This window comes from Hemitrygon akajei, chromosome 6 (assembly GCF_048418815.1).
Source record: "Hemitrygon akajei chromosome 6, sHemAka1.3, whole genome shotgun sequence".
NCBI classification, from domain to species: domain Eukaryota; kingdom Metazoa; phylum Chordata; class Chondrichthyes; order Myliobatiformes; family Dasyatidae; genus Hemitrygon; species Hemitrygon akajei.
The window spans coordinates 113,301,762-113,322,726 of NC_133129.1; the positions used below are offsets into that span (position 1 = coordinate 113,301,762).

The 20,965-nt window shown below is 48.1% G+C and overlaps 1 protein-coding gene across 1 annotated transcript in view; it reads left to right on the forward strand.

Moving 5' to 3' along the window:
- Window positions 1-2,794: 2,794 nt before the first annotated feature.
- LOC140728753 (uncharacterized) overlaps window positions 2,795-20,965 on the forward strand; it is a 44,507-nt gene continuing 26,336 nt past the window's right edge. The window contains exons 1-2 of the mRNA XM_073047700.1: window positions 2,795-2,870; window positions 19,579-19,686. Of these exons, the coding sequence (XP_072903801.1) occupies window positions 2,862-2,870; window positions 19,579-19,686 (117 nt within the window). The 5' untranslated portion in view covers window positions 2,795-2,861. The remainder of the gene's footprint in view (window positions 2,871-19,578; window positions 19,687-20,965) is intronic.

Sequence of the window (20,965 nt, forward strand, 5' to 3'; positions counted from 1 at the left end):
GGAGGGAGGGAGTTGTGTGGAGTTCGGTGTGGAGGGGAGGGAGGGAGTTGTGTGGAGTTCGGTGGGGAGTGGAGGGAGTTGTGTGCAGTTCAGTGGGGAGTGGAGGGAGGGAGTTGTCTGGAGTTCGGTGGGGAGAGGGGAGGGAGGGAGTTGTGTGGAGTTCGGTGGGGAGGGGAGGGAGGGAGTTGTGTGGAGTTCGGTGGGAGTGGAGGCAGGGAGTTGTGTGGAGTTCGGTGGGGAGTGGAGGGAGGGAGTTGTGTGGAGTTCGGTGGGGAGAGGGGAGGGAGGGAGTTGTGTGGAATTTCGGTGGGGAGAGGGGAGGGAGCTGTGTGGAGTTCGGTGGGGAGTGGACGGAGGGAGTTGTGTGGAGTTCGGTGGGGAGTGGAGGGAGGGAGTTGTGTGGAGTTCGGTGGGGAGAGGGGAGGGGAGGGAGTTGTGTGGAGTTCGGTGGGGAGAGGGGAGGGAGGGAGTTGTGTGGAGTTCGGTGGGGAGAGTGGAGGGAGGGAGTTGTGTGGAGTTCGGTGGGGAGAGGGGAGGGAGAGAGTTGTGTGGAGTTTGCTGGGGAGAGGGGAGCGAGGGAGTTGTGTGGAGTTCGGTGGGGAGAGGGGAGGGAGGGAGTTGTGTGGAGTTTGGTGGGGAGTGAAGGGAGGGAGTTGTGTGGAGTTCGGTGGGGAGAGGGGAGGGAGGGAATTGTGTGGAGTTCGGTGGGGAGTGGAGGGAGGGAGTTGTGTGGAGTTCGGTGGGGAGTGGAGGGAGGGAGTTGTGTGGAGTTCGGTGGGGAGAGGGGAGGGAGGGAGTTGTGTGGAGTTCAGTGGGGAGTGGAGGGAGGGAGTTGTGTGGAGTTCGGTGGGGAGTGGAGGGAGCTGTGTGGAGTTCGGTGGGGAGTGGAGGGAGGGAGTTGTGTGGAGTTCGGTGGGGAGAGGGGAGGGAGGGAGTTGTGTGGAGTTCGGTGGGGAGAGGGGAGGGAGGGAGTTGTGTGGAGTTCGGTGGGGAGAGGGGAGGGAGGGAGTTGTGTGGAGTTCAGTGGGGAGAGGGGAGGGAGGGAGTTGTGTGGAGTTCGGTGGGGAGAGGGGAGGGAGGGAGTTGTGTGGAGTTCGGTGGGGAGAGGGGAGGGAGGGAGTTGTGTGGAGTTCGAAGGGGAGAGGGGAGGGAGGGAGTTGTGTGGAGTTCAGTGGGGAGAGGGGAGGGAGGGAGTTGTGTGGAGTTCGGTGGGGAGAGGGGAGGGAGGGAGTTGTGTGGAGTTTGGTGGGGAGAGGGGAGGGAGGCAGTTGTGTGGAGTTCGGTGGGGAGAGGGGAGGGAGGGAGTTGTGTGGAGTTCGATGGGGAGAGGGGAGGGAGGGAGTTGTGTGGAGTTCGGTGGGGAGAGGGGAGGGAGGGAGTTGTGTGGAGTTCGGTGGGGAGAGGGGAGGGAGGGAGTTGTGTGGAGTTTGGTGGGGAGTGAAGGGAGGGAGTTGTGTGGAGTTCGGTGGGGAGAGGGGAGGGAGGGATTTGTGTGGAGTTCGGTGGGGAGTGGAGGGAGGGAGTTGTGTGGAGTTCGGTGGGGAGTGGAGGGAGGGAGTTGTGTGGAGTTCGGTGGGGAGAGGGGAGGGAGGGAGTTGTGTGGAGTTCAGTGGGGAGTGGAGGGAGGGAGTTGTGTGGAGTTCGGTGGGGAGAAGGGAGGGAGGGAGTTGTATGGAGTTCGGTGGGGAGTGGAGGGAGGGAGTTGTGTGGAGTTCGGTGGGGAGTGGAGGGAGGGAGTTGTGTGGAGTTCGGTGGGGAGAGGGGAGGGAGGGAGTTGTGTGGAGTTCGGTGGGGAGAGGGGAGGGAGGGAGTTGTGTGGAGTTCGGTGAGGAGAGTGGAGGGAGGGAGTTGTGTGGAGTTCGGTGGGGAGAGGGGAGGGAGGGAGTTGTGTGGAGTTCGGTGGGGCGTGGAGGGAGGGAGTTGTGTGGAGTTCGTTGGGGAGTGGAGGGAGGGAGTTGTGTGGAGTTCGGTGGGGAGTGGAGGGAGGGAGTTGTGTGGAGTTCGGTGGGGAGTGGAGGGAGGGAGTTGTCGGAGTTCGGTGGGGAGTGGAGGGGGAGGGAGTGAGTTGTGTGGGGTTCGGTGGGGAGTGGAGAGGGGAAGGAGGGAGTTGTGTGGGGTTCAGTGAAAAGGGGAGGAAGGGAGTTGTGTGGAGTTTGGTGGAGAGGGGAGGGAGTTGTGTGGAGTTCGGTGGGGAGTGGAGAGGGGAGGGAGGGAGTTGTGTGGTTCCGTGGGGAGGGGAGGGAGGGAGTTGTATGGAGTTCAGTGGAGAGTGGAGGGAGGGTGTTGTATGGAGTTCAGTGGAGAGTGGAGGGAGTGAGTCCTGTGGAGTTCGGTGGCGAGAGCAGAAGGAGGGAGTTGTGTGGGGTTCGGTGGTGAGTGGAGAGGGGAGGGAGGGAGTTGTGTGGAGTTTGGTGGGGAGTGAGTTTACACAGGATCCACAAAGAGGGTGGGTGAGTGGGTTTTTTAATGGTGGTGCAGGACATGCAAAGGAGATGGTGAAGAGCGAGGGAGGGAAGTGGCAGTGGGTGATGGTGGGAGGAGTGTCAGGGGTTTTGAACTGATGGGGTAGTGTGGTATTGGGGTGTGAGAAGTGGTAGTGAAGTGTCAAGGGAGAGAGGTGTGTAGGATGACAGGAGGCTTGGTTGATGGTGGAAATGACAGACAATGAGGGTGGGAGTTACATTGATGAATGGGCAACCCTCATTTAGATTAATCCCAAATCACTGTAATTAACTTCAAATAACTGTGGCAAATTATTCACCTTCATTCCTCTGCTGTTTTTTATCAAGACTTCAGGCAAGAGGACCGAGGAGAGTGAGTCCGCAGTGCACTTTGAAAAATCAGAAAAAGCCAAGACAAAAATGGCCAAGGTATCATCAATAAGTGTCTCATCTGCATCCTTCGACTTCAGCCAAGTGTGATGTCTGTGATCAGCCCCTAATTTCATGCAGCAACTTTCCCTCATAGGATAGCAGTGTCTGGCAGTGGCACCTTCGTGGCCATTTGCATTACAAAGCCTGTGCTCACCTAGATGGGCTGTGGGTCCTGGTTTTCCAGGCAATGGGTCAAAAAGGCCCAACAGAATGGATGTCACAGGCCTGGCTACTGCCTGGCCATAGCAGAGAGAACGGGTGTGCCGTATCCCCAGCTTCACCATACTGACCACTTTCCTCATCATTATTACCAATAATATAATTTCTAATTGTACAATGTCTCCTGTGCAGTAAAAGGCTCTGGTCTTCTGAAGCACACATCTTCAGTGTTGTAGAGACACTGTAGATGCTGGAAATCTGGATCAACACACACAAAATGTGGGAGGAACTGACGAAGGGTCTCGCCCAAAATGTCAGCTGTTTATTTTCTTCCTTCTGAGTTCCTCTAGTTTTTTGTGTCTGTTGTTCAGTGCTATAGCTGGGATGTTGTCTGGTCTCATAGCCTTCACTGTGTCTATTTTCTGACATCACATGGAGTGAATAGAGTTGCCTCTGAGTCAAATCGAGTTGGGTCTCTAAAGGAAGCTGAGATGGACCACCCATTATTCTGGCTGAAGAAGATTGTAAATGTATAGTTTTTACCAGTCATATACTGAGCCCTGCCATCACTGAGGAGGGGTATGTTCCTGGAGCCTTCTCCTTTTGTTAACCATTTTATTGTAGATAACTGATCACAACTAAATATGAAAGGAGTGCAGAGTTTCCAAATGAGATGCAGGTTTGTAGCTGTCAGTTGTTTACTGTTTTGGCTGTTTTGGCGGTATGCATCCAACTGTGCCAGCTTTGGGAATTTGACGCTGTAACTCTCCAGAGTATGGATAGCTGGTGTTGCACCTTTAAGGATTCAGGACTGCCTGCTAATTGGCTGCCATGTTTTGGCACCAGGATATCAGTATTTAAGGAGGACCTGAATTGAGGTTTGGCACTCAACTAGAGATATCATCTAGTGTCTTGTTTAGTGCTCAGTTCTCATTCTAGTTTCATACTGTATCTCAATCCTGGCCTCAGATACTCCAGCATTCCGGTCCAAACCATCCTGGTCGCAGTACAATTGAACCAACATGGATCCACGGGATATCAGAGTCTTTCATCTGCTGTGGCCAGAGGAGAGGATTTCCAGACACAGCCTGGAGATGCACGATCTCCAGGCTGCCTTTTGTCAACTTTCACAAGGAGGAAGCCAGAGTCAATTGGGTGAGCCTGTCAGTTGCTCTGCAGAGCCCAAACATCTTCCGGCCCTGGAGGAAATCGATAGTGATCCGGGTTCTTGCCATGGCTTCCTCACGTGTCTGAACTCCAGCCGTCTTAGTTCCCTTCTGAACACAGAAATGTGGTCTTCATTGTCTCTCTTCTGACTGGAAAATCCCTGGCCTGGCCCACTGCACATTGGGAAATATGCTTGGATTCAGAGCCACCATGAGGAAGGTGCTCCATCACCCTGCTGGAGGAAGCCGAGCCTTGGACCGTCTGATGAAGATATGACAGGGCAGACGGTCAGTGGCCAACTATGCTATCGAATCTCAGACCTTTACCCAAGACAGTGGCAGGAATGGGGAGGCCTTAGCCACTCTATTCGGCTATGCACTCCGAGATGAGCTGAAAGATGCCCTCGCCTTGGGAGAGCCAGCAGAGGACTTAGAGGTTCTATGTCTCGATAATCATCTGGGAGAGTGTGAGGCTACTTCAAGAGGTCGAAGAGGCTAGTCCAAGCCTGGCCCCAATATGTCTTGACCACTCCCTGACCATAACCAGTCATATCCTGCTCAAGATCCTGTTGAGCCCATGCAGTTCGGTTACACAGGCTCTCCACCGACGACAGGTCCCGACTTCACAGTCAAGGCTGCCTGTGGGGAGTCAGGTCACCTGCAGGCTGAATGGCTAAGGCTGCAACTTCGAGAGAACTGCTAAGACCATCCTGTGCTGGGAAGACTGCAACCACTCCCAACCCTATGGATTCTGGCATCAAGCTCAAGGTGGAGATCTCCTGGGGTAAGACTGAAGAGAGGTGAAGGCTTTTGTGGACTCTGGGACCACCTGTTGGCTCAACAGACTGCTGAGAAAATTGAGCCAGTCCATTTTTGCAACTCTCTTGGACAGTCGTCCACTAGGTTTCGGGCAGATCCAACAATAGACATTAGTCTTGCAGATGAGGATTGAGGATCATGCAGAGAACATTAGTTTCTACATCATTGACTCTCCTCTGATCCTCGGGCACCCTTGGCTGTCCCAGCATAACCTTTCTGTGAAATGGAAGGAAGGAAGGATCATTGCTTTGTCCAGTCATTGTACGAGGGTGTGTTTGCAGCATGGGGGGGTTTGACCCCCCCAGACTCCCCTGAGACCAATGGCCAACAAGAGGGCAGAAAGATAAGAAACTTAGAGATGCTGGAAATCCAAGCAACACATGCAAAGTTCTGGAGGAACTCAGCAGGCCAGGCAGCATCTATGGAAAAGAGTAAATGATCGACATTTCAGGCAGATACCCTTCATTAGGACTGGAAAAAAGATGAGAAGTTAGAGCAAGAAGGTGGGGGGAGGGCAGGAAGAAGTACAAGGTGATAGGTGATGGGTGAAACTGGGAGAGGGGGAGAGGTGAAGTAAAGAGCTGGGAAGCTGATAGGTGAAAGAAATAAAGGGCTGGAGAAGGTAGAAGAACTTGGAAGAAAGGGAAGGGGGAGGAGAACCAGAGGGAGGTGATGGGCAGGTAAGGAGATAAGGTAAGAGAGGGAAATGGGAATGGGAATGGTGAAGGTGGGGGGTCCAATTACCAGATGATTGAGAAATTGATATTCAAAAACATGTTCAACAGGGGTAGACTTCAGTGTTAGGAAACCCAAAGCCTTCTGGAGGCCTCATCCTGCCCTCAAAGACGGACAAGCAGGTCCCAGCCAAAAGGACTGTGCAAGTCCCAACCCTGTCTAGTCAGGGGCATGCTGCAACTTAAGAGAGGATATCTCTAGTTCAGGTGGTGCCCAAGGAGTCAGGAATTCTGCAGGTAAACCTAAGGGATCCAGCCACCAGGTCCCAACTCCTAACGCAGACCCTTGGAACCTATTCCCAGGGGTGCAAGGACCACTTGTAACACCTCATTGCTGTTGCCTGAGGAGACGGATGAGGATTTGGACTCTGGTTCAGCTATTGGTCCACCTAAGGAGGAGACTCTGAGTTCTGTCAAACCACTCCTGCCACCTCAGAAGCCTCGGGAGTCATCCTTGAAGGAATATTCTGAGGAACTTGTAAGGCCTAGACCAGTCGAAGTTCCTTCTGTTTACAAGGGCTTGGAACAATTCTTCAACAAGGGAAAAACCTCGACTCTTCCACTGCACCAACCCTTTGTGCTATAGACCTGCTGCCTGGTACTTTTTTTCACAGGGTTGTTTGTGTGTGCTCTCAAGCCCAGAGGGAAGCACTATGGAGGTGTACATAAAGGAGGCTCTTGCCATGGGCTACATTCAGCCCTCTACCTCACCAGCTGGTGCAGGCTTCTTCATACAAAAGAACGATGCAGCCATGCATTGATTAGAGAGTGTTGAACTGCCTAACAGTCAAGAATCGTTGCCCCATTCCACTCATGAATACTGTCTTCAAGATTCTCCAAGGGGTAAGAAGTTAGACTTGTGGAGTGCATACAATCTGGTCCGCTTAAAGGAGGGCAATGAGTGGAAGACCGCTTTCAATGCACTGATGGAACACTAGGAGTACCTGATTATGCCCTCTGGTCTTCTGAATGTCCCAGCAGTTTTTAAATGACAAGCTCTGGGATACTCTCCATAAGTATGCCTTTGTCTGCTTGGATGATATCCTAATCTTCTTGAAGATGATGGCGGAGCTCATCAGTAATGCCAATGACATTTTTAAGAGGATTCTAGACCATTTACTTTATGTTAAGCTGGAGAAGTCTGAATTTCACGTGATTACCGTTAGATTTTTGGGTTCCATCATCTCCAATGGCAATCTCAAGACCCAGCCAGTTAGAGACTAGCCACCAATGTCCAGTGTCAAACGAGCCCAATGATTCCTGGGGTTTGCTAACTTTTGCTGGAAGCTCATCAGGAACTTCAGCTCTGCTGATGGTGCTCAGAAATCCGCAGGCCCTTTTGTCTGGACGATTGAAGTGGAGGCTGTTTTTGCAGCACTCAATCAGTAGTTCACTTCAGCTCCCATCGTGGTTTCACCTAATTTGGATCTTCCCTTCATCATGGGGGTGGAAGCCTCAGACATCGGACTGGGTGTACCGTTGTCTCAATGGTCACCTTTGGACTGTAAGCTGCACCCATGTGCATTTTTCTCCAAGCAGCTATCCTTGGCGGAAAGAAACTGCGACATTGGGAATTGGGAGCTATTGGCGGTTAAGTTAGTCTCAGAGGAATGGCGTCACTGACTTGAGGGGGCCAAGAACCCTTTTATTGTTTGGACTGACCACAAGAACCTGACTTATATTCAAGAGGACAAAAGACTGAATTCCCGGCAGGACAAGTGGTCTCATTTTTTTAACCATTTTAATTTTGTCCTGACCTATCGACTGGAGTCAAAAGAACCAGAAACCTGACCCCTTGTCTCATCAGTTCAATGAACCCAAAAGAGGGGAGCAGCCTACACCATTTTGCCCCAGGCCCAGGTGATAACGCCAGTCTGCTGGGAGATCGATGAACTTGCTGACAAGGCCCAGGTGCAGGGGGGAAGGTACTGAGAACAGTCTTCCAGGGTGTCTGTGTGTCCCAGGTTCTGTCAGGCCATAGCTACAGTCATCGAGAATGACCACTCACCTGAGAATCACCTGAAGTCATGATTTCATCAGGAGAAGGTTTTGGTGGCCTGGAACGGTGAAAGATGCGTGCAGCCATGGGAAGTGTGCACTCAGAACAAGGAGCCCCATAGCCACCCTCAAGGATTCCTCCACCCTTTACTGGTTCCAGGGAGACCAACCACGGACACACTCCTCCATGGACTTTGTCACAGATCTTCCACCTGCCATTGGAAAGACTGTCATCATGGTAATTGTTGATCAGTTTTTGAAGGCCTGCAAATTCATTGCCTTGGACAAGCTACCATCTGAGCTGGAGAGGGCTGAGATTGTCCTGAACCAGGTCTTCATGATCCACAGATTCCTGGTGAAGATTGTCACGAATCGTGGTCCACAACTCACATCATGTTTCTGAGGGTGCTCTGTAAGGAGATTGGGACAACAGCGAGTCTTTCCACTTAGTCTCCCCTGCGGTCCAACAGCCAGACGCAGCACGTCCACCAAGATTTGGAAAAAACTCTAAGAACCCGGCCTCAGAAAGATTTGATGAGTGGTGCAACCAATTGATGTGGGCAGAGGTCACCCACAACACCTTACAGAATTCATCATTTAAATGCCAGTTTGGGTATTCTGTGCCACTCTTTCCAAAGCATAAGGCCAAGGGTTCAAACCCGAGGAGATGTTTTAGTCACCGAAATACAGGAAGGATATTATTAAGGTTGAAAGAGTGCCGGGACTTGAGAAACTGAGTTACAGAGAAAGGTTGAATAGGTTAGGACTTTATTCCCTGGAGCGTAGAAGAATGAGGGGAGACTTGATAGAGGTATATAAAATTATGATGGATATAGATGGAGTATAGATGGAGTGAATGCAAGCAGGCTTTTTCCACTGAGGCTAGGAGAGAAAAAAACCAGAGGACATAGGTTAAGGGTGAAGGGGGAAAAGTTTAAAGGGAACATGGGGGGGGGGGTGGCTTCTTCACACAGAAAATGGTGGGTGTGTGGAATGAGCTGCCAGATGAAGTGGTAAATGCGGGCTCACTTCTAACATTTAAGAAAAACTTGGACAGGTACATGGATGAGAGGGGTTTGGAGGGATATGGGCCAGGTGCAGGTCAGTGGGACTAGGCAGAAAAATGGTTCAGCACAGTTAAGAAGGGCCAAAAGGCCTGTTTCTGTGATGTAATGTTCTACGGTTCTATGGTTCTATGTGCTGGGTGCCTGAAAAGGACATCTTGGGTCCGACTCTCGTCCACAGCTACGTCCTTGTCCAAGCAGCTAGTCAGGAGTAGCCATAGGGGAGGGGGTCCTGTTACGATTCGCACCCAACCATGACTGCTTCTGGAATTCTGATGCTCTAACCCTCTGGAGTATGGCTAGTTGCTGTGGCCCCTTTAATGGTTTCAGGATCATCCTGCTAATTGGCTGCCAAGTTTTACACCAGGATTTCAGTATTTGAGGAGAACCTGAACGGAGGTTCAGTGCTCAATCGTAAGCTCAACTAGAGATATCGTCTAGTGTCTTGTTTAGTGCTCAGTTCTCATTCCAGTTTCACACCGTGTCTCAATCCTGGCCTCGGATCCTCCAGCATTCAGGTCCTAACCTTCCTTGTCATAATCTTTTAATGCAATCTCATAAGCCTGGAAGTTCATCACTGATAGGTGTTCCTGGTGCCTCTCCAAATATGCCCTTCTCTGCCCCTCAGGCTGATTGCCTGGCTTGATAGTGGAGTGAGAGGTAAGGTCACAAGGTCATAGACTGTGTAGTGAACTCTGCATTCAATTCTGGTCGCCTCATTACAGGAAGGATGTGGAGGCTCTAGAGGGGTCACAGAGGTTTACCAGGATGCTACCTGGATTAGAAGAGATTGGACAAATTTGGGATACTTCCTTTCAGAACTGTGGTAACTAAGGGGGGATTAGATTTTTTTTTAATTTTTTTATTAGTTTTTCAAAACATTTTACAAATTAAAAACCCCAAATCCCAATGAGGAGCATTAATACAGTGCAAAATTAAGCATACAATAACAATATGCTACAAAGGAAGAGAATTTAACAAAAAAGCACCTAAATTAAAGACAAGTAAGCTTAGTGTCCTCCCCAAGCCCCACAACACAAGAAAAAAACAACAACTCCAGACCGACCACAATACAATATAGAGAGTATAAGTCAGGACAGTCAAACTCCCAGACTGTGAATACACTTAGCAACAGAGGATAATAATGCCTACTACCAGAAAAAAAAAGGGAGCTGAAAGCAAGGGACCGAAAAGAAGAAAAAAAAACCCTAGTCAAGAGGAAGGTTATGAAAGTACTCGATAAAAGGTCCCCAGACCTTATGGAACTTTAGATCCGAGGGGGGATTAGAATTTTATAAGATTATGTGAGGAATAGATAGAATAGACATATCTTTTTGCCTGGATTGAAATCAGAAGGCATACAGTACTTTTAAGGTGAGAGAGGGCAAGTTTAAAGTAGATATATGGGGCAAGTTTTTTTTTTACACAGAGCAGTGGGTGTGTGGATTGTGCTGTATGGGGTAGAGACAAATACGATTGGGACATTCAGAAGTCTCTTAGACAGGCATGTGAATGTGCTGTAAATGGAAGAATGTGGTCATTGTATAAGCAGAAGGGATTAGTTTAATGGGCATTTGATTACTAATCTAACTAGTTCAACACATAACTGCAAACTGAAAGGCCTGTTCCTGTGATGTACTTTTCTATGTTCTATGTCTGATGGTCCACAGTTCCTCATTGATGCCCAGTTTGTGTTGCTAGATCCTCTTTAACATGCAGATCTTCTGGCCAACTGACCAGAAAAAATAAAATTAAATCCAGAGTAGTGGGAAATTATGCTGTTGAGGAGAAACATCAAGGAATGCCAATTGCAATGTGGGAAATGGAAGTCAGTGGGTACATGTAGAGAAACAGATGGAGCTCAGAGTCTAATTCTACACACATCTCAAGATGACAGTACCTTCCTTTAATTAGTTGAGGTAGGGGTTAAAATGGGTGGTGAGGTAGAGATGCATCTCCACCAAAGGAGGTGTAAGGTGTTCCTTCCCTCAGCTAGCCTGCAGGTAACCATTGGGCAAGGTGTAGCACATGCTTCACCTCCTTCCCCCCTCCCGGACCCCTGGATCAGGGTCATGAGAAGCCATGGGAGCAGGTGGTGGATGGTTGTATGAGCAGCCGGTGCACATCACAAATCCTGGTTATGCGACCACTGACACCAGGCTGACAGTCTCTGAAGAGTATTGATGACGGCTGGGGTCATCCATCTTGTAAAGACACTGTCCAGAAGAAGGCAATGGCAAACTACTTCTGTAGAAAAATTGCCACAAATAGTCAAGGTTATAAAGGAAATCATTGTCCATGTCATATGACATGCCACATAATGATGATGAGGGGTTATAAGGAGGATGAGTTTAATGGGACATGCACTAAACACAAGCAAATAAGACTAGTTAAATTAGGCCCTGATGTCTGTGCTATATAATTAGACTAGCATTGTTTTCTTTAGAGAAGACTGATTCGAGACTCAATATTCTGAGGGCCCAAGAAAGGACTTCGCTACTTACTCATCCCCCATAGATTGGGAAGCTCATTCTGTAAAAGGGCTGGATGGTTTAGAGTTTGTGAAATGTGTGCAGGATAGCTTTTTGCAACAATACATAGAAGTACCGACTAGAGAAGGGGCAGTGTTGGATCTCCTGTTAGGGAATGCGATAGGTCAGCTGACAGATGTATGTGTTGGGGAGCACTTCGGGTCCAGTGATCACAATAGCATTAGCTTCAATATAATTATGGAGAAGGACAGGACTGGACCTAGAGTTGAGATTTTTGATTGGAGAAAGGCTAACTTTGAGGAGATGCGCAGGGATTTAGAGAGAGTGGATTGGGTCAAGTTGTTTTATGGGAAGGATGTAATAGAGAAATGGAGGTCATTTAAGGGTGAAATTATGAGGGTACAGAATCTTTATGTTCCTGTTCGGTTGAAAGGAAAGGTTAAAGGTTTGAAAGCGCCATGGTTTTCAAGGGATATTAGAAACTTGGTTCGAAAAAAGAGGGATGTCTACAATAGATATAGGCAGCATGGAGTAAAGGAATTGCTCGAGGAATATAAAGAATGTAAAAGGAAACTTAAGAAAGAGATTAGAAAAGCTAAAAGAAGTTACGAGTTTGGTTTGGCAAATAAGGTGGAAGTAAATCCGAAAGGCTTCTACAGTTATATTAAAAGCAAGAGGATAGTGAGGGATAAAATTGGTCCCTTAGAGAATCAGGGTGGTCAGCTATGTGTGGAGCCGAGGGAGATGGGAGAGATTTTGAACGATTTCTTCTCTTCGGTATTCACTAAGGAGAAGGATATTGAATGGTGTAAGGTGTGGGAAACAAGTAAGGAAGTTATGGAACCTATGACAATTAAAGAGGTGGAAGTACTGGCGCTTTTAAGAAATTTAAAAGTGGATAAATCTCCGGGTCCTGACCGGATATTCCCCAGGACCTTGAGAGAAGTTTGTGTAGAGATAGCAGGAGCTCTGACGGAGATCTTTCAGATGTCATTAGAAACGGGGATTGTGCCGGAGGATTGGCGTATTGCTCATGTGGTTCCATTGTTTAAAAAGGGTTCTAGAAGTAAGCCTGGCAATTATAGACCTGTCAGTTTGACATCAGTGGTGGGTAAATTAATGGAAAGTATTCTTAGAGATAGTATTTATAATTATCTGGATAGACAGGATCTGATTAGGAGTAGCCAGCATGGATTTGTGCGTGGAAGGTCATGTTTGACAAACCTTATTGAATTTTTTGAAGTAGTTACGAGGAATGTTGACGAGGGTAAGGCAGTGGATGTAGTCTATATGGACATCAGCAAGGCCTTTGACAAAGTTCCACATGGAAGGTTAGTTAAGAAGGTTCAGTCGTTAGGTATTAATGCTGGAGTAATAAAATGGATTCAACAGTGGCTAGATGGGAGATGCCAGAGAGTAGTGGTGGATAATTGTTTATTGGGATGGAGGCCGGTGACTAGCGGGGTGCCTCAGGGATCTGTTTTGGGCCCAATGTTATTTGTAATATACATAAATGATCTGGATGATGGGGTGGTAAATTGGATTAGTAAGTATGCTGATGATACTAAGGTAGGAGGTGTTGTGGATAATGAGGTGGGTTTTCAAAGCTTGCAGGGAGATTTATGCCGGTTAGAAGAATGGGCTGAACGTTGGCAGATGGAGTTTAATGCTGAGAAGTGTGAGGTTCTACATTTTGGCAGGAATAATCCAAATAGAACATACAGGGTAAATGGTAGGGCATTGAGGAATGCAGTGGAACAGAGAGATCTAGGAATAACAGTGCATAGTTCCCTGAAGGTGGAGTCTCATGTAGATAGGGTGGTGAAGAAGGCTTTTGGAACGCTGGCCTTTATAAATCAGAGCATTGAGTACAGAAGTTGGGATGTAATGTTAAAATTGTACAAGGCATTGGTAAGGCCAAATTTGGAATATTGTGTACAGTTCTGGTCACTGAATTATAGGAAAGATATCAATAAATTAGAGAGAGTGCAGAGACGATTTACTAGGATGTTACCTGGGTTTCAGCACTTAAGTTACAGAGAAAGGTTGAACAAGTTAGGTCTCTATTCATTGGAGCGTAGAAGGTTGAGGGGGGATTTGATTGAGGTATTTAAAATGTTGAGAGGGATAGATAGAGTTGACGTGAATAGGCTGTTTCCATTGAGAGTAGGGGAGATTCAAACGAGAGGACATGATTTGAGAGTTAGGGGGCAAAAGTTTAAGGGAAACACGAGGGGGTATTTCTTTACTCAGAGAGTGATAGCTGTGTGGAATGAGCTTCCTGTAGAAGTAGTAGAGGCCAGTTCAGTTGTGTCATTTAAGGTAAAATTGGATAGGTATATGGACAGGAAAGGAGTGGAGGGTTATGGGCTGAGTGCGGGTAGGTGGGACTAGGTGAGATTAAGAGTTCGGCACGGACTAGGAGGGCCGGAATGGCCTGTTTCCGTGCTGTGATTGTTATATGTTATATGGTTATATGGTTATAACAAAGAGGTCAACAACAGGAGCCGTAGATTTACAGTAAATAAGACCATGAAACCATAAGATATAGGAGCCGAAGTAGGCCATTCAGCCCATTGAGTCTGCTCCACCGTTCAATCATGGGCTGGTCCAATTCTTTCACTCATCCCCACTCCCCTGCTTTCACCCCATACCCTTTGATGCCCTGGCTAATCAAGAACCTATCTATCTCTACCTTAAATACATCCAATGACTTGGCCTCCACAGCCGCTCGTGGCAACAAATTCCACAGATTTACCACCCTCTGACTAAAGAAATTTCTCTGCATCTCAGTTCTAAAAGAACATCCTTCAATCCTGAAGTAGTGCCCTCATGTCCTAGAATCCCCTACCATGGGAAATAACTTTGCCATATCTAATCTGTTCAGGTCTTTTAACATTTGGAATGTTTCTATGAGATTGCCCTCATTCTCCTGAACTCCAGGGAATACAGCCCAAGAGCTGCCAGATGTTCCTCATACGGTAACCCTTTCATTCCTGGAATCATTCTCGTGAATCTTCTCTGAACCCTCTTCAGTATCAGTATATACTTTCTAAAATAAGGAGCCCAAAACTGCACACAATACTCCGTGTGGTCTCACGAGTGCCTTATAAAGCTTCAACATCACATCCCTGCTCTTATATTCAATACCTCTAGAAATGAATGCCAACATTGCATTCGCCTTCTTCACTGCCAATTCAACCTGGAAGTTAACCTTTTAGGGTATCCTGCACAAGGACTCCCAAGTCCCTTTGCATCTCTGCATTTTGAATTCTCTCCCCATCTAAATAATAGTCTGCCTGTTTATTTCTTCCACCAAAGTGCATGACCATACACTTTCCAACATTATATTTCATTTGCCACTTCTTTGTCCATTCCCCTCAACTATCTAAGTCTCTCTGCAGGCTCCCTGTTTCCTCAACACTACACACTCCTCCATGTATCTTTGTATCATCAGCAAATTTAGCCGCAAATCCATTAATCCCATTGTCCAAATCATTGACATACATCGTAAAAAGCAGTAGTCCCAACACCAATCCCCCATAGAACTCCACTGGTAACTGGCAGCTAGCCAGAATAGGATCCCTTTATTCCCACTCTCTGTTTTCTGCCGATCAGCCAATGCTCCACCTACGCTAGTAACTTCCCTGTAATTCCATGGGCTCGTATCTTGCTAAGCAGCCTCATGTGTGGCACCTTGTCAAAGGTCTTCTGAAAATCCAAGTACAGACAGACAGACATACTTTATTGATCCCGAGGGAAACTGGGTTTAGTTACAGCCACACCAACCAAGAATAGTGTAGAAATATAGCAATATAAAACCATAAATAATTAAATAATAGTAAGTTAATCATGCCAAGTGGAAATAAGTCCAGGACCAGCCTATTGGCTCAGGGTGTCTGACACTCTGAGGGGGGAGTTGTAAAGTTTGATGGCTACAGGCAGGAATGACTTCCTATGACGCTCAGTGTTACATCTTGGTGGAATGAGTCTCTGGCTGAATGTACTCCTTTACCTAACCAGTACATTATGGAGTGGATGGGAGTCATTGTCCAAGATGGCATGCAACTTGGACAGCATCCTCTTTTCAGACACCACCGTCAGAGAGTCCAGTTCCACCCCCACAACATCACTGGCCTTACAAATGAGTTTGTTGATTCTGTTGGTGTCTGCTACCCTCAGCCTGCTGCCCTAGCACACAACAGCAAACATGATAACATTGGCCACCACAGACTCGTAGAACATCCTCAGCATTGTCCGGCAAATGTTAAAGGACCTCAGTCTCCTCAGGAAACAGAGATGGCTCTGACCCTTCTTGTAGACAGCTTCAGTGTTCTTTGACCAGTCCAGTTTATTGTCCATTCGTATCCCCAGGTATTTGTAATCCTCCACCATGTCCACACTGACCCCTTGGATGGAAACAGGTGTCGCCGGTGCCTTAACCCTCCTCAGGTCCACCACCAGCTCCTTAGTCTTTTTCACATTAAGCTGCAGATGCTTCTGCTCGCACCATGTGACAAAGTTTCCCACCGTAGCCCTGTACTCAGTCTCATCTCCCTTGCTGATGCATCCAACTATGGCAGACTCATCAGAAAACTTCTGAAGATGGCAAGACTCTGTGCAGTAGTTGAAGTCCGAGGTGTAGATGGTGAAGAGAAAGGGAGACAGGACAGTCCCCTGTGGAGCCCCAGTGCTGCTGACCACTCTGTCTGACACACAGTGTTGCAAGCGCACGTACTGTGGTCTGCCAGTCAGGTAATCAATAATCCATGACACCAGGGAAGCATTCACCTGCATCACTGTCAGCTTCTCACCCAGCAGAGCAGGGTGGATGGTGTTGAACACACTGGAGAAGTCAAAAAACAAGCCTCACAGTGCTCGCCGGCTTGTCCAGGTGGGCGTAGACACGGTTCAGCAGGTAGACGATGGCATCCTCAACTCCTAGTCGGGGCTGGTAGGCAAATTGGAGAGGGTCTAAGTGTGGCCTAACCATAGGCCGGAGCTGCTCTAGAACAAGTCTCTGCAGGGTCTTCATGATGTGGGAGGTCTTTGAGCACCCTGGGGCTGACACCATCCGGGCCTGCAGCCTTGCTTGGGTGGAGATGTTTCAGCTGTCTTCTCACCTGTTCAGCTGTGAAGCCCACCGTGGTGGTTTCAGGTGTGGGAGTGGTGTGGTCACGAGAGCAGGGTGGGGGGCTGTGAGGAGGGGTAGGAGGGGAGAGTGGAGTATGTGTTGGTTGGGGGCCGACAACAGATGAATCATGTGGGGGATGGGCAGGATCCACAGTGTCAAATCTGTTGAAGAACAGGTTAAGTTTGTTGGCCCTGTCCACACTGCCTTCAGCTCCTCTGTTGCTAGTTTGCCAGAACCCAGTGATGGTCCTCATCTCACTCCAGACCTCTTTTATGTTGTTCTGCTGGAGTTTCCATGTCTACTGCATCTCCTTTGTCTACTCTGCTTGTAATTTCCTCAAAGAATTGCAGTAGGTTAGTCAGGCAGGATTTTCCTTCCAGGAAACCATGCTGGCTTTGGCCTATCTTGTCATATGCCTCCAGGTACTCCATAATCTCATCCCTAACAATCAATTCCAACAACTTCCCAACCACTGTTGTCAGGCTAACAGGTCTATAGTTTCCTTTCTGCTGCCTCCCACCCTTCTTAAATAGCAGAGTAACATTTGTAATTTTCCAGTCACCCGGTACAATGCCAGAATCTATCGATTCTTGAAAGATCATCATTAATGCCTCTGCAATCTCTCCAGCTACTTCCTTCAGAACCCAAGGGTGCATTCCATCAGGTCCAGGAGATTTATCCACCCTCAGACCATTAAGTTTCCTGAGCACCTTCTTAGTTGTAATTTTCACACAAACTTCACTTCCCTGACACTCTTGAATGTCCAATATACTACAGACATCTTCCACTGTGAAGACTGATGCAAAATATGCATTCAGTTCCTCTGCCATCTCTGCATGCCTGATTACAATATTTCCAATGTCATTTTGTATTGGTCCCATATTTACCCTTGACTCTCCTTTATATCCTTTATATGTTTAAAAAAGCTTTTAGTATCTTCTTTGATATTAATCACCAGCTTCCTCTCATAATTCATCTTTTCCTTCCGAATGACCTTCTTAGTTTCCTTCTGCAAGTTTTTAAAAGCTCCACAATCCTTTATCTTCCCTCTAGCTCTGGCTTTTTTGTATGCCCTCTCTTTTGCTTTTACTTTGGCTCTGACTTCACTTGTCAGCCACAGTAGTGTCCTTCTTCCCTTTGAAAATTTCTTCTTATTTGGAATATATCTGCCTTGTACTTCCCTCATTTTTCGCAGAAACTCCAGCCATTGCTGCTCTGCTGTCTTTTCTGCAAATGTCCCTTTCCAGTCAACTTCAACTAGTTCCCCTCTCATGCCATTGTAATTTCCTATATTCCACTGAAATACTGACCCATTGGATTTTATTTTTTCCCTCTCAAATTTCAATGTGAACTCGATCATATTGTGATCACTGTTCCCTTAGGGTTCCTTAACCTTAAGCTCTCTTATCACCTCTGGATCATTGCACAACAACCAATCCAGCACAGCCGATCCCCTAATGGGCTCAACAACAAGCTGTTCTAAAAAGCCATCCCTTAGACATTCTACAAATCCTCTCTCTTGAGGTCCAGTACTGACTTGGTTTTCCCAATCCACTTTCATGTTAAAATTCTCAACGATTATCATGACATTGCCTTTCTGACATGCCTTTTCTACCTTCTGCTGTAATTTGTATCCACTTCCCGGCTGCTGTTTGGAGGCCTGAATACACTGCCATTAGGGTCCTTTTACCCTTGCCATTTCTTAACTCAATCCATAAAGACTCTACACCTTCCAATCTTATGTCATCTCTTTCCAATGATTTAATATTATTTCATATACACCGAGCCACACCACCCCTCTGCCTATTAACCTATCTTTTCGATATACTATACACTTGGACATTCAGCTCCCAATGGCAGCCGTCCTTTAGCCAAGTTTCAGAGATGGCCACAACGTCATGCTTGACAATCTGTAGCTGAATTTCAAGATCATCCCATTTTCTTTCTTATGCTGTGTACATTCAAATCCAACTCTCTCAGTCCAGTATTGTTGCTTTCTGTTTCAACTGCATCATGCCTCTATTGCCCTGTAACTCGTCCCACTGGCTTTGATTAAGCCTCATCTCCTGCCTGTTCTTTCTATTATCTCTGTTGCACACTATCTTTAATTTATTTCTGTTTTCCCCTTCCTCAGCCCTATCACTCCGGTTCCCATCCCCCTGCCAAATTAGTTTTAACCCTCCTGAACAGCTCTATTAAACATGCCCGCTAGGATATTGGACCCCAGTGGTTTCAGGTGTAACCCGTCCTTTTTGTACAGGTCGTACCTCCCCCAGAAGAGGCCCCAATGATCCAGGAATCTGAATCCCTGCCCCCTACACCAGTCTCTCAGCCATGCATTAATACACCTGATCATGCTACTCTTGCACTCACTAGCACAAGGCACAGGCAGCAATCCTGAGATTACTACCCTGGAGGTCCTGCCATTCAGCTTCCTACCCAACTCCCTGAATTCTCTCTTCAGGACCTCCTCCCTTTTTCTACTCATTTCATTGGTACCAACGTGTACCAAGACTTCTGGCAGTTCACCCTCTCCCTTCAGAATACTCTGCACCTGATCCAAGACATCCTGTACCCTGGCACCTGGGAGGCAACACACCATGCGGATATCTCTGTCAGGCTGACAGAACCTCCTGTCTCCTCCCCTCACTATGGAATCCCCTATGGCTACCGCATTCCTCACCTTCCTCTCTCCCTTCTGCACCATGGAACCAGGCTCAGTGCCAGAGACCCGATCACCGTGGTCGTCCTCTGTCAGGTCACTCCCCTCAACAGCATCCAAAGCGAGATAACGATTACTGAGGGAGATGGCCAGAGGGTGCTCTCTACTATCTGAGCTCTTCCCAGCCCTTCCCTGACCGTCACCCACTTGTCTAACTCCTGCAGCCTCAGGGTGATTAACTCCCTGTAGCTCCTCTCTATCCCCTGTTCACTCTCCCTAATGTTGGATTGATGAGAGAGAGATGAGATTTTGCTGAGGTCTGGAACTCAGTACCTGAGGCAGTGGCAGAGACAGCAATCCCTCTGTTGTTTACACTCTGAGCTGGGTGTGCAACGAGACATGGGTGTGGTGGGTTACTGTTTTCCAAAGAGAGATGACAATCAGCTGGAGAAATGATTTGTCTGATCTTGTCCCTAGGTTCAGCTGCAGCACACACACAGGGATCCAGTTCTGAAGCCACAGCCCTGGATACCCAGCCACACAAGTGGACTATCAGTCATCTGTAGTATGGACACCAAAAACAAGGTATATTTTTGGAACCAAATCCAGGCTGCAGGATCCAATCTCCCCACAAGAAAACACACCTTGTCACTCAGTGAATGGACACGGTGGTTGCACAACAACCAGACAGTGGAGTGTACCCCAACTCCCAATGAACAGACAGTGGAGTGTACCCCAACTCCCAATGAACAGACAGTGGGGTGTACCCCAACTCCCAATGAACAGACAGTGGAGTGTACCCCAACTCCCAATGAACAGACAGTGGGGTGTACCCCAACTCCCAATGAACAGACAGTGGAGTGTACCCCAACTCCCAATGAACAGACAGTGGGGTGTACCCCAACGCCCAATGAACAGACAGTGGAGTGTACCCCAACTCCCAATGAACAGACAGTGGGGTGTACCCCAACTCACAATGAACAGACAGTGGAGTGTACCCCAACTCCCAATGAACAGACAGTGGGGTGTACCCCAACGCCCAATGAACAGACAGTGGAGTGTACCCCAACTCCCAATGAACAGACAGTGGGGTGTACCCCAACTCCCAATGAACAGACAGTGGAGTGTACCCCAACTCCTAATGAACAGACAGTGGGGTGTACCCCGACACCTTGTGAACAGACTGTGGGTGTACCCCAACTCCTAATGAACAGACAGTGGAGTGTGCCCCGACACCTTGTGAACAGACTGTGGGTGTACCCCAACTCCCAATGAACAGACAGTGGAGTGTACCCCAACTCCCAATGAACAGATAGTGGGGTGTACCCCAACTCCTCGTGAAGAGACTGTGGGGTGTACCACAACTCCTAATGAACAGACAGTGGGGTTAACCCAACTCCTCGTGAACAGACTGTGGGGTGTACTCCAACTCCCACTGAACAGACAGTGGGGTTAACCCAAAACCTCGTGAACAGACTGTGGGTGTACCCCAACTCCTAGTGAACAGATAGTGGGGTGTACCCCAACTCCTAGTGAACAGACTGTGGGGTGTACCCCAACACCCAATGAACAGACTGTGGGGTGTACCCCAACACCTCGTGAAGAGACTGTGGGGTGTACCTGAATTCACCTGACGGTGTGTGTTTCTGCCACTGTGTTCATGAACGTGTTTCTGTCTTGCAAAGTATAGTTTGTCACTGTTGTTAGGGGGTTCTGTTGGCACTGGAGCTGTCTGTTGTCCTGATTCTGCTCTCAGACCCTCCACCACACCCAACTCCCCACCCTTTCTCTATCGCCCCGGTTCCTCTGTGGGCCATGTGCGTTGAGATTGAGTTCCGATGAGCCCACCTCAAGGCACAGAGAT